This window comes from Archocentrus centrarchus, chromosome 14 (genome assembly GCF_007364275.1).
Source record: "Archocentrus centrarchus isolate MPI-CPG fArcCen1 chromosome 14, fArcCen1, whole genome shotgun sequence".
Classification (NCBI taxonomy): Eukaryota; Metazoa; Chordata; class Actinopteri; order Cichliformes; family Cichlidae; genus Archocentrus; species Archocentrus centrarchus.
Window position 1 is genome coordinate 28778500 of NC_044359.1, and position 11580 is coordinate 28790079.

Genomic DNA, 11580 nt, shown 5'->3' on the forward strand with positions numbered 1-11580 from the left:
TGTAATGTCTCAGGAAAACACGACAAAGTGAAATGCAAAGTGCGTGCCAGTCATCACAAGGAACAACGTCAATCTTTATTTCTTTGGAAATAAAATATATACTGTATTATGAGAAATTATATTTAAATATAAATATTTTTTTTTTATTCAAGTATGTATATTCAAACAGTCCAAAGATCATATTAATAAGGTTAAATTGACTTTGCAACTGTCCTGTGAACTTCTAAAGATTTGCCTTTATTTCTTCTTTTAAAAAGTTACAGAAATATTGGGACATCCAAAGCATTTGCAAAGTCAACCCACTGTCTATTTTTCATGTCACATCCGTAGATGGAGTTTGTTTTCTGTCATGAAACTGTAGCGCTTATTGCTCCAGGTTTTTGACCACTTGTCTTGCTGTTTGGCGGGGGCAGGGGGCAAATAGTGCAGTGTCCATGAGGAAAATCAGTGTAAATCCCTGCATATTACTGATCTAGATCTGTGGAATTTAAAGATACCAAATTTTCATGTTAGACAGCAATACAGAAGACATTTAATTCCTTTATACTGCTGCCATCTATTGGATAATAACTCACAGTGCAGGTGTAGTTACTGCTCCCCCTGTACAGTACATCTCAGCTCCACAGTGACTCAAGACAATATACTGTATAGACTTTATATTGACAATGTTGTGTTACATGACAGACACCTGATTTCGTTAATAATCACACTCACAATAAGAGTTTCACACATGGGGCAAATTACTGCGTTTGTTGTGGTGACGTGGGCACCAAACTAGACGTAAGAAAAAGAAAAGTTGGCAAATTACTGAACGATGACACCAAGTGAAAAATGAGAACTTTATTACAACACACAAACACTTTATAGCCAGTAAAGTATGCAACTTACACAGTAAATCTCAATAACTGTGTTTGGATACAAAGTCAGACCAAAGTATTGTAATTGTCAAAACACACCACATGCCCATTAACACCCATCTGGACACTTCACAACACACAGAATAGATCTGAGCATGCCAGACTCCTGAAACACCCCAATTAATTTGCATAATGATGTACTGTACAAACTTCTATTGCATATTGATGCACTGTACAAAAACAAACTGCTCAAAGTAATAGGAAAATATTAACCACACAGAGCAGGTTTAGTGTGCCGCAGTGCAAATGGTAGAAGACTAATGACTAATTAGACTAACTGAAGGTGCATGGCGGTTGAGGCTGGGCCACAGAGATTGTCACCTGTTTGGTTCCCAAATATGTGAAGAGCACACTGGACTCAGATGTGCTAAGGCATCCATGACATCTTCAATAATGGAAAAAAAAGAGAAGGCAACAAATCACTTAGAACTGTAACCGAGCTGCCGGTCAGATCTTTGATCACATCGCCATCAATCTGGCACTTTATGTTCCATATGTTGAATACATTAAGTGTTGCCTTTGCAGATTCAAACGCAAGCTGTGGATGCAAACCATGCATACACAAAGAATACAGTATATAACAACAAAGAGGAAGACTTGTTAAAGTTGTGTTAGTGCCTAGCGGTCATGTAGTGTGCTTGGCTTTTGCAATGCGTAGACACCCGATAAAGTCGATAAACTCTATTGCTGCCTTTATTAATTAAACTTCTAGAGAGGTCCAAGGATTTAAATGAACAACCATCATTCAGATGATAAATAAAAATAAATTAAGATGAGTGGAATGGAACAGTAGGAAGTCCAAAAATGGAGAGGTAAAACAAATCCGTTCACTCAAAGTGTGTTCATATAAATGCATACTAGTATGAGCATGTAATCTGTGTGAAGTTAGCCTTTAACACAACACAAGCTATGCATAAAATTCAGCAATTCTATGAGTAAAAGCTGTGATCATAACAGCACATAATTAACAATACAGTTTCAAAATTGGTACTTGCACCCCAAAGTGAGTGCTAGAGGGTTTCTCCAAGTGAATATGCTCTCAGAAACCTAAACTCCACATGTGAATGAAGCTCACTGTGAACCGTCTCCAAACACTGACACAGTAGCACATTTAATCCAAGCAACTGATCTGAAGTGCTAAATCCAGTCAAGGAAAGGCTAGCATGTAATACCATCCACCAAGTTAAAAACAATCTAAAATAGTCCATTTAGTTGATAAAAATCCTGAAGATCACATGCTTAACAGTTCTGGTGAACTGGCGTGGTTTCTGATTTTCTGGTCTACCTTATTAATCTGACTTTTGAATATATTGTACATACTTAAAAGTATGAAATTCACAATTCTGGCAAACTCAAATCTAAAACTGGGGGGCAGGAGAAAAAAAATAAGAGAGCAATAACACATTCACAATTTTCTCACATATTTACAAAAAAAGGGACTTTGTAGCAAAGTATACATTTAGGAAATGGCCTGTGGCACACCTGGTTCATAAGCAAAGTCAACACGATGCAGATCATTAATTCAGCGTCGAGGCAAAAACACTTCCTATGACACCAGATTCAGCACACGCACAAGGCAGCGTTGTGGTGCTGTGAAAGGATGCTGCGTTCCTCAGAGGAGCTTCTTTCTCTGCTCTGAGTCTGCAGGGATTGTTCAGTTTCTGTTTCGCCGTGAGGCGTCTTTGGGGACAAACTTTTGCTGGGGGGCCGGCCGAGCCGACGATGACGGAGTTCTGGGGAGACGTGCGAACAGCGGCGAGACCTTTTTAACGGAGGAGATGAAGTAGCGCAGTCCATTTGGGTTGTCGAGTCTTGCTTTTCAAAAACAGTTGCAGAATGATCTGGAGGACGCAACGCGTCACCGACGGAGTCGATGTCGGGTAGGAGCTGCGTGGTCGCACAGAAAGCTGCTTCGTAAAGCCCAAATGCCTGCTCCAGAGTTGTGGAACTTTCTTTGAAAGGGGAGGGGACATTCAGTGGCTCACCACTCCACTGAAATAAAGTGATTAAAAATAATATTAAAAACATTAAAAAGTCCTTATCATTATCCAGTGATTAAATAGAACTCCTAATAAAATACACTTTCTTTTATTTTGAAATCCAAATTTAGCTGTCAAGGAAAAAAAACAAAACAAAAAAACAAAATAAAAACAGACTTATGAAATCTGTAACTTAAATAAAGACTAAACTCATGGAGATAAAGTTTCAAACAATAGTGGACAAAATATGTACAAATGGAGCTACACTGAGTGTAATGTATATCACATGCACATGTGATAAATATGGATTGGAGAGAATGTGAACAGTAAATACAGATATATGACATATGTGAAAAGACGAGTAGACACAGTGCTAAAGAGCTCCATCTTCTATTTGTTCACCCGAGTAAACTGATCTGCTCTAACAGTCTCCTTCTCTGGAAGATTGTATCTACTCTTCCAATACTATCTTGCAATGTTGGGTGCGCTGCTCCACACTCTCCAGTTCAGAAAGTGTTTAAAAACCATTTATCCGAAGTCATTTCGTCTGAAACTCAAGCATCAGCATCTTCTTACTTGGTGCATAGACTGAATTTAAAGATGCTAAAGGCACTGACCTGAATAAACACCGAAAAACTTGACATTTTAATACAGCTCGAGACGGAAGACTTGCTTTAGTGAAATGGTGAGAATTACCTAGACTGATGTCAGCTGTTAGCTAGTGCACCTGGGAATAATCTGTTGTGCACTGGAGAATAGCAGCCGTTTCACAGTCTCCCATTATATTATCTTGGTTTTTAAATTACAACATGAAGGGTTGGCAGCAGGGATGATAACCATTTGTAACTAACAAAGCCATTCAGTGCATGTCCCTTTCATTAATGATCTGGTAAACACTAAGAAACACATTTAAAGAAATAAAAGCTCTGCAGTCTGACTAAAACACTATCAGACTAACCGCTTGCACAGAAATGTGGTCAACCTTTTATCCAAACGGCTGGACTTTCCTATCAAATTCATTAAAACTGGCCTGGATCTTCAGAAGGGCAAATCATTTTTGCTCACAATTTGATACATTTTCATTCACCTCACTACCACTCCAGGCATGTCCATCCCTCATGTTCTTCTCCATATACCTCATCTTCTTCATAAAACATGCCATCCTCATGCTCCGCCTGTTGGGCCCCGAAAACAAAGAGTGATTTGGTAAACCAGTAGTCCCCTGATGGAAACTGATTGTGTGACCTTTGGCTCATTGCTTTAGGTGTCTACAAATTAACATATTCCAACTGGTGAAAGTATTAAAATGACAATAAAAATGGATTGAAATATATATAAAGGACAATGAATAGCCAAAGACAAACATAGAAATTCTATGTTGGCAGAATCATTCTGAGGTAAATGCGACTCTGCATTTGGAAAATATCAGGCATTGCTGTTTGTTTTAATAAAACAAAACAAAAGGAGAAGGTTAAGTAATACTTAGGGCACCGACCTTTGGGATCTCACATGTGTTATAGGGAGTTCCTGGGTATGGAACATGGTCAATTCCTGTAGCCATGTCAACAACAATCTCATCTCGATGCATAGGGATAGGTGGGCCGCCACGTTCCTGCAGGGCCAGGACGATGACTGTCGTGTTGTCTGCACGGAGCATGCGTTCCTTCCAAAACAATAGGGCCGTGCATCCCAGCCGGCGGGCACAAGACATTCCCTTTGGCCCCTTAATAAATAAGGAGAAAAAGAATCAATGTTTTCAAGTGTTTCCAGTGATGCCACTAATTTAAATTGTGTTGATTTGAGGTGAAAGTGTAAAAATCAATGCAAAACAACCCTGTTCTAATAAATACTGTGGATGTTTACCTTCAGTTTTTAAATCCCAAACCACCTTCTAAACACTACTAACAACACTATTACGTACCACCATTTTATCGTGGCTATAACACATATTAACAGCATTCTTGGGTGGCATCATGTTCCATAGTCCATCACTGCCGAGAATAATGTAGCGATGCCGTTTTGGGTCAAGGGTCATCACAGTGGTATCGGGCTCAGGAGAAACCACAAATTCCCCACTATAGAAATCGTAGCTCCAGAGGTCACCTGTCAGCAGACACAAGATTACAATTAGTGGGAATAGATTAAATTAAAAAAAAAAAAAAAGCCATTACCAATATCAAGTGCACTTACATGGATACATATCATTAATAAAGAGTTCAGTTTCTCACCAAGGGATCGGGCTACAGCCAGGAATGGGATCTGGTCAATGACTGTACTCCTCCTCACAGGGCCATTGTGGGTCAGCCTGGGCCTCTTCCACACAACACGGTTCACCCCAGATTTCTTCATTACACTAAAAGAAAAGAAAAACAAGCTTCAATACAAAGTTTTAAAGGAGCTGTTTAAACTCAAAACCATCACAATGACACCTGCGGCCATTACCTGCTTGCAGTCAAGTGCAGCTTGCGCTCTCACACTGTGTTATTTTACATGCACCAGAACAGCAATGATACATGCAAGAGTCTGTTCTGCACTATATGTCACGTGTCTTGCAGAAGAACAGGTAGACCAGCACATATACTCTATACCTGAACGTCACTATAATGCCAGTGAAGCTGACTTGGACATGACCAAATAACCAGCACTGGCTAGTTACAACTTGCTGGGTAAACATCCTCATGTCAGCTATTACTGTAGAAAGCAAATGTTAGTTACATATAGACTCATCGGCCACTTTATTAGCCACACCTGTTCAGCTGCCTGTTAATACAAATATCTAATGGGCCACTCACATGGCACCAGTTCAGTGCATTCAGGCATGTAGACATGGTCAAGTTCAAACTGAGCATCAGAATGGGGAAGAAAGGTGATTTAAGTGACATGTCGGGTTGTTGGTGCCAGACGGGCTAATCTGTGTATTTCAGAAACTGTTGATCCAACTGGGATTTTAACCACTCAACCATCTCTAGGGTTTACAGAGAATAGTGTGAGAACAGTCCCCCCCAAAAAAGAGAAAATATCTAGTATGTGGCAGATCTATGAACGAAAATGCCTTGATGATGTCAGAGGTCAGACAAGAATGGTCAGACTGCTCTGAGCTGTTAGAAAGGCAATGATAACTCAGTAGTAGAGGATGCAGAAGAACATCTCTGAGCACACAGCCCATTGACCTTTGACACAGATGGGCTACAGCAGCAGAAGACCACACAGGGAGCCATTCCTGTCAGCCAAGAGCATAAAACTGAGGCTACAATTCACACACGCTCATCAAAACTGGACCAAAGAAGACTGAAAAAAAAAAAAAGAAATTGCCTGGTTTGATGAGTCTGCTGCAACATTTAAAGGGTAGGGTGATAATTTGGCATGAAAGCATGGCTCCATTCCTCCATTTTATCAATGGTTCACCCTGCTGCTGGTGGTGCTATGGTGTGGGAGAGGTTTTCTTGGCACATTTTGGGCCCTTTAGTATCAACTGAGCATCATTTAACCACCACAGCCTGGTTAGCGTAAGTTAGTATTATGAAAAATGCTAGCTAAAAATAGGAAAAGTCCCTCAAGAAGTCCCAAGTTGAGGAACCAGTTTGGCCTGAAGGGTTAAGATAATACTGTCTATTTTGTGATAATTGTAGCTCATGTTATCTAACATACAAACAGAGATAAATTGCCTGATACCTGTAGCAACACCTAGCTGGCTAACCTTAGCTGGCTAGCTTTCTAACGTTGTCAGTGGAAAAATACTAACTGATGACACACCCTGTTGGAGTCTGTTTTATGCTGGGACCCAGCCCTTTCTTTATGTTAGTAATTAATGGACTGCTTTTCTACACTATCATTAACCGGTTCTGCTCAGTGTTGAAATGACACTTGGGAGCAAGCATGACAGCTTTTAGACTTTCACTAAAAATCCAACCTGCAACCTTTACACAGAAATGAAGCTACATGCTGTTAGAGGCCACCTACAGAGTCATGAATGGTCTCATATGTTAAGTTACATTAAAATCTGCCAGCAATAAAAGGTGCTTAATGTGTTTGGTACACGAAAAAGTTAGCCAACACACATTTAAGCATGGCAGAAGATTCAGCAATGCTGTGAACTTGTGCCTGCATTTTAAACCGTCATCTGAAATTATTTGGCAATTTGACAGAGTCCCCAACCGTGTAGCCTTGAAAGATGCCTCACAGAAGAAGTTGTGTTCACGACTCACCTGCCACCCAGTCGTTCAATCCTTTCTTTCTCTTTAGGAAGTTCGGGTTTATGGTCTTGTGTTACTTCAAGTGCCTGGAGCGTGATGTCAGAGTCATTTTCTTTCACTCCAACCACTACTGCTGAATCCCCTACGTGGGCAACATACATGTGAACCCCGCGGATCACAATAACACTAGCTGTGGTGCCTGATGTACTAGGCAGCCCGGTAATAGTCTTTGGCCATTCCGCTGTAAGGGGAAAAGATTTTTAAACAAGTCAGATGTTAGTCAAATTTTGCGGACGATTACCAAAAATTCAAGACCAAAGTAGCAATATAACAAGAGAAGGCAAGCAGAAGGTACATAAACATCAGAAATATCTACTTACAAACTCACTCCACACCAAACAAGCATAAAATTATTGAATTTAATGCAATGACTAACAGTGGATTTATGGTTGTGTGTTAAACCTATGCCATGTGTAAGTCATAAATGCAAACTCTACACCATAACATAACATACACTTCCCTGGAAATGCAACTGCATGTCGCATGAAGCAGCACACGTAAGTGGCAACGGTGTCGACCACTTACGTAGGCTACGTCGTAGGCTCGGCGTAGACTCAATGCAGAAGTTTAAATTAAGCATCATACAGTTAAAAAGCCCATCCAATAAAAGTGTTAATGCTGTGAGAACTAGAGAGTACGGTTTTCAAATTGTCCAATCAGAATCACACACCTCTACATTTATTAGTTCCATTATCAATGTTGGTATATTGTTTTATTTGCTTGTTTATTTTCCCTGAAAGTTGTTTTGGAAAATAATTAAGGTCAAACCTATGCCAGTGGAGCTTTTCCACATATAAGTGACATGCTAGAGTTATTGTTTTTTTTTTTTTTTTGGTAATCTGTCCCTTCACTGTGCTGATACTCAGTGATAATAAAACAGCTGCACTGACTGTAAAATAACAAACAAACAAAAACATTTAGGCCCACTTTTCCCCCACAAAACAATTTTTTTTTTTTATAAATCTATGCAGCATCACAGCTGGAAGGGATTCTCTCATGTTCAGCTTGTTTGAGAGTGAGAGGCAAATGCTGAACCTGCTTAATTTAATTTTAACCTCTATACAGCCTTATGGCCCTTAGGGAAACCCCAGGGAACTGTTTGGTCTGGTCTCTTCTCGAGTCCTTCCTACAGCATCTAAAGGAGGAAAGGCCAAATGAAGACGATGTGTTTTCTGATGAAAAAAGGTTCTCACATTAAGAAATCCAGTCCCATGAAGCTCATGTTACCATAGATATTGCTCAGCCCCATGCTGCTTGGGCAAAGCTGGTTTATCTGCATTTCATTCTATCAAACTGACTGAAAAATGTCTCCAAAATTTACACCCCAACAGCGTTTTTCTTACTAACCATTAATCGTTTTATTCTATGACAAAACAATTATATTACGAGAACCCTGAACGCCGAGTTGAGGTCAGATGACAGCTCACTGTTACTTGTAATGAACTGGCTGTCGGCAGAGCAACCGGCAACCAGCTGAGTGGGATGCTGCCTCACGTGACACACTTTTGCTATCTAAGGTGCCGAGACTCCTAACTGGAAGATTTACGAGCGACAGGCGGCAATAAAGCTTGCCAGCATAAAATATGAGGGAATAAACTGCAAGTTAGATAACTTGGATGACTCACGTAGCTCTTTCCACATTGCGTGATGGCAAGCGATGAAGCCTTTCCGAAGAGCAGCGCATACTTCGCTGTGATCTTTCGACCAAAACCCCCGCTGCCTTTTCAACAAGCCCCACAGATTCTCTCTGGCGAAATGTGCCGCTTCTCGACCCCCGTGACCATCGAAAACAGCGAAAAACGCCACAGACTTTCGAGTGTCGACTAGATTTTCTGCGTCTTTTTCGTTTGATGCTGGCGGTGCACTGATGTTGTCGCTATCCCCGTCTGCTAAACTCTCTATCCACGCTGCAGAAGCTGGACTTGACTCGGCAGAAACCTTATGTCCGTGGGTCTCACTTTCAGTCTGTTTGATATGTTCACTTTCCGCTTTCCCCGGTCCCCCGGCTCTTTGAGAATTGGGATAGTCTTCGACTGGCGTTGGCGTCGGCTCGTACTCGATTCTTATCTCGACAACATCCTCCATGTATTTTCTCCCCCCTTGCTCGGAAAACGCACTCATACGAAATATAATTGCGTCGTCCATGATTGTGAACTCCGTATGGCAACTATCTAAGCAATAAAAGGCTGCATGTAGTTGCTAACTACAGCTCCAAGCTAAAATTTTAAACCGATTTTGCCGCGATTGTGTAGCTGAAGGCTTCCTTCCTTTTTTGTTTATCTTCTTAACGACGTCCCGCTGTACGTAATGACGTCGGTTTCTCTCTCTCTCTCTCTCTCTCTCTCTCTCTCTCTCTCTCTCTCTCTCTCCTTTTATTTTAAACCCATAAACACCGCATGGCACTCAGAGCGCTCCTGGCTGTCGTGCTACCTTCACTGGAGCTCGAAAACCTTGAAATTACTTGTAGCGTTTACAAAAACAGCGAATAGCTCATGTTGTTACGTCTCAAACTTAACACCAAATAACTTTCAAAAGTCGACTTTTTAGTGGCCTGTAGCAGAAAACCCAAACACACACACACACACACACACACAAAAATAGACCCAGTAAACATTTTTGTTATCTATCCAGACAATCGAGGACCATGTGTCAGTTCAGAAGCTTCAACTTCTGTACATTGGGGAAAAGCATTTAAATGTGACTGGAAGTTATGCAAGATTATGATCTCAGGTTATGAAAAACAGGTCTGAAATGAAGCCTTCAAAATCCTTGTAATTTTCAAGGTCAGTATACAAACTCTTGATTTCCAGTTCACACATACTGAGATAACTTTTTAAAGATTTTATTCCATTTAAATGATTTGATAGTAGCGGTGACAAAAGCTTATAGAGCTAGAGATATTCTAGTCTCTGTCCTGTCTCCCTCCCCTCACCCCAACCGGTCAAGGTAGATGACTGCCCTCCCTGAGCCTGGTTGTGCCAGAGGATTCTTCCTGTTAAAAGGGAGTTTTTCCTTCCCAAGTGCTTGCTCATAGGGGATTGTCTGATTGTTGGAGTTCTCTATTATTTTAGGGCAGGGGTGTCAAACTCTATCACAGGACAGGCCAAAATTGCAAACACAGTCTAAGTCACGGGCCAAATAGGATTATTGAACAGTCTAAAACTGAAAATATTTTAATCAGCAATATAAATTTGAATGGTCAGAATACATCAACTTTTTCCTCAGCACATTAAATAAAATGTAAAAATTACATATTTCTTCAAAAATAACAACAGGGAAATTTTGAAAATTTCAAGCTGATGAAATTTTGCAATTTTGCAAACATGTGCGTAATCACGGGTCCCGTCCCTGAAGCTGCAGGTTTAATGCATTAAGATGCTTCATTATGTTGCAGAGAAAGGTAGACTCAGACACCTTTCATCCCGGAGCCCTGCTGAGACTTTTCCAGTCTTTTACTTTCCATCAACTTGACAGATTTCCTCAGGCAGCTCATTACACCTGTGTGATAAGGCACGTCACCAAATTCAGAAGCTATTTCCTCCAGAAAAGACCGAAGCTGCTGGTGATTTAAACCTTTGTCTCTTATAAAGTTCAACATCTGTGTTATGGTGCTCATAACACCTTCTGTCTTCAGTGTTTCCTGCTGTGTGACTGTCAGCTCACCTGTGCAGGTCTCCCGCATCCCTCACAACAATATGCTCTTTTCCTCGCACATCACAGGTGGGGAAAAGAGGAGGAGTTTAATTTCGATGTCAGCTTTGGAAAATCCCTGTTTTCCACTTTTTGTTTGGCCATTTTTGGGGGTCAGGCTAGCTTAAATGTTGCTGTAAAAAAGTGCAGACCAATGTTTTTATCCCTGATCAATGTGTCATTGGCAAGGGGAACACCGGTTAGTGCACAAGTCTTGCCTTGAGCAGTAGCTGTTGCAGTGCATTGTGGGATTTGTAGTATAAGTGTTGGGAGCGCTATTTACCAGCGGGCCATTAATCATAGCCATATTAAATTATCTCGCGGGCCGAAAATAATTATCACGTGGTCCGGATCTGGCCCGCGGGCCTTGAGTTTGACACATCTGTTGTAGGGTCTTTACATTACAATGTAAAGACCCTTGAGGCGACTGTTGTGATTTGGTGCAATATAAATAAAATTAAATTGAAAATTTAATTAAACCGTATTTCTATTTATTTATTTATTTGACTACTTTCCTGTCTTACTAATGTGCTGACTAACCTGATAGTTATTTCAGTATCCTAGTGTTGTGCACTCTGGTCATTGTAACACTGACATGGCATAAATTCTATTGTGAAAAACCTTTGCTGCTCACATAAAGCTACAAGTACAAGACAGGAATCTCCATCACATCCCAGATGCTGTTAAGGTGTATACTGCCTTTCTATAACTCTGTATTATTTATTAAATATGACTTATAAA

The 11580-nt window shown here is 40.6% G+C and overlaps 1 protein-coding gene across 1 annotated transcript; it reads right to left on the reverse strand.

Annotated features, from left to right (window-relative positions):
- Positions 1-825: 825 nt before the first annotated feature.
- LOC115792450 (protein phosphatase 1D-like) lies at positions 826-9433 on the reverse strand. Its single transcript, XM_030746988.1, has 6 exons — positions 8775-9433; positions 7102-7330; positions 5125-5249; positions 4818-4999; positions 4392-4619; positions 826-2909 (listed from the first exon to the last, which is right to left on the reverse strand). The coding sequence occupies exons 1-6, from the start codon at positions 9292-9294 to the stop codon at positions 2478-2480; spliced, it is 1716 nt and encodes a 571-aa protein (XP_030602848.1). The 5' UTR covers positions 9295-9433; the 3' UTR covers positions 826-2477.
- Between the last annotated feature and the right edge of the window lie 2147 nt (positions 9434-11580).

Excerpts from the sequence above, each read along its gene's own strand:
- LOC115792450 (XM_030746988.1), bottom strand. The coding sequence starts at position 9,294 with ATGGACGACGCAATTATATTTCGTATGAGTGCGTTTTCCGAGCAAGGG. Across the intron at positions 5,250-7,101 it reads ATTGAACGACTGGGTGGCAG|TGTAATGAAGAAATCTGGGG; the intron begins GTGAGTCGTGAA and ends CTTTTCTTTTAG. Across the intron at positions 5,000-5,124 it reads GGCTGTAGCCCGATCCCTTG|GTGACCTCTGGAGCTACGAT; the intron begins GTGAGAAACTGA and ends GTCTGCTGACAG.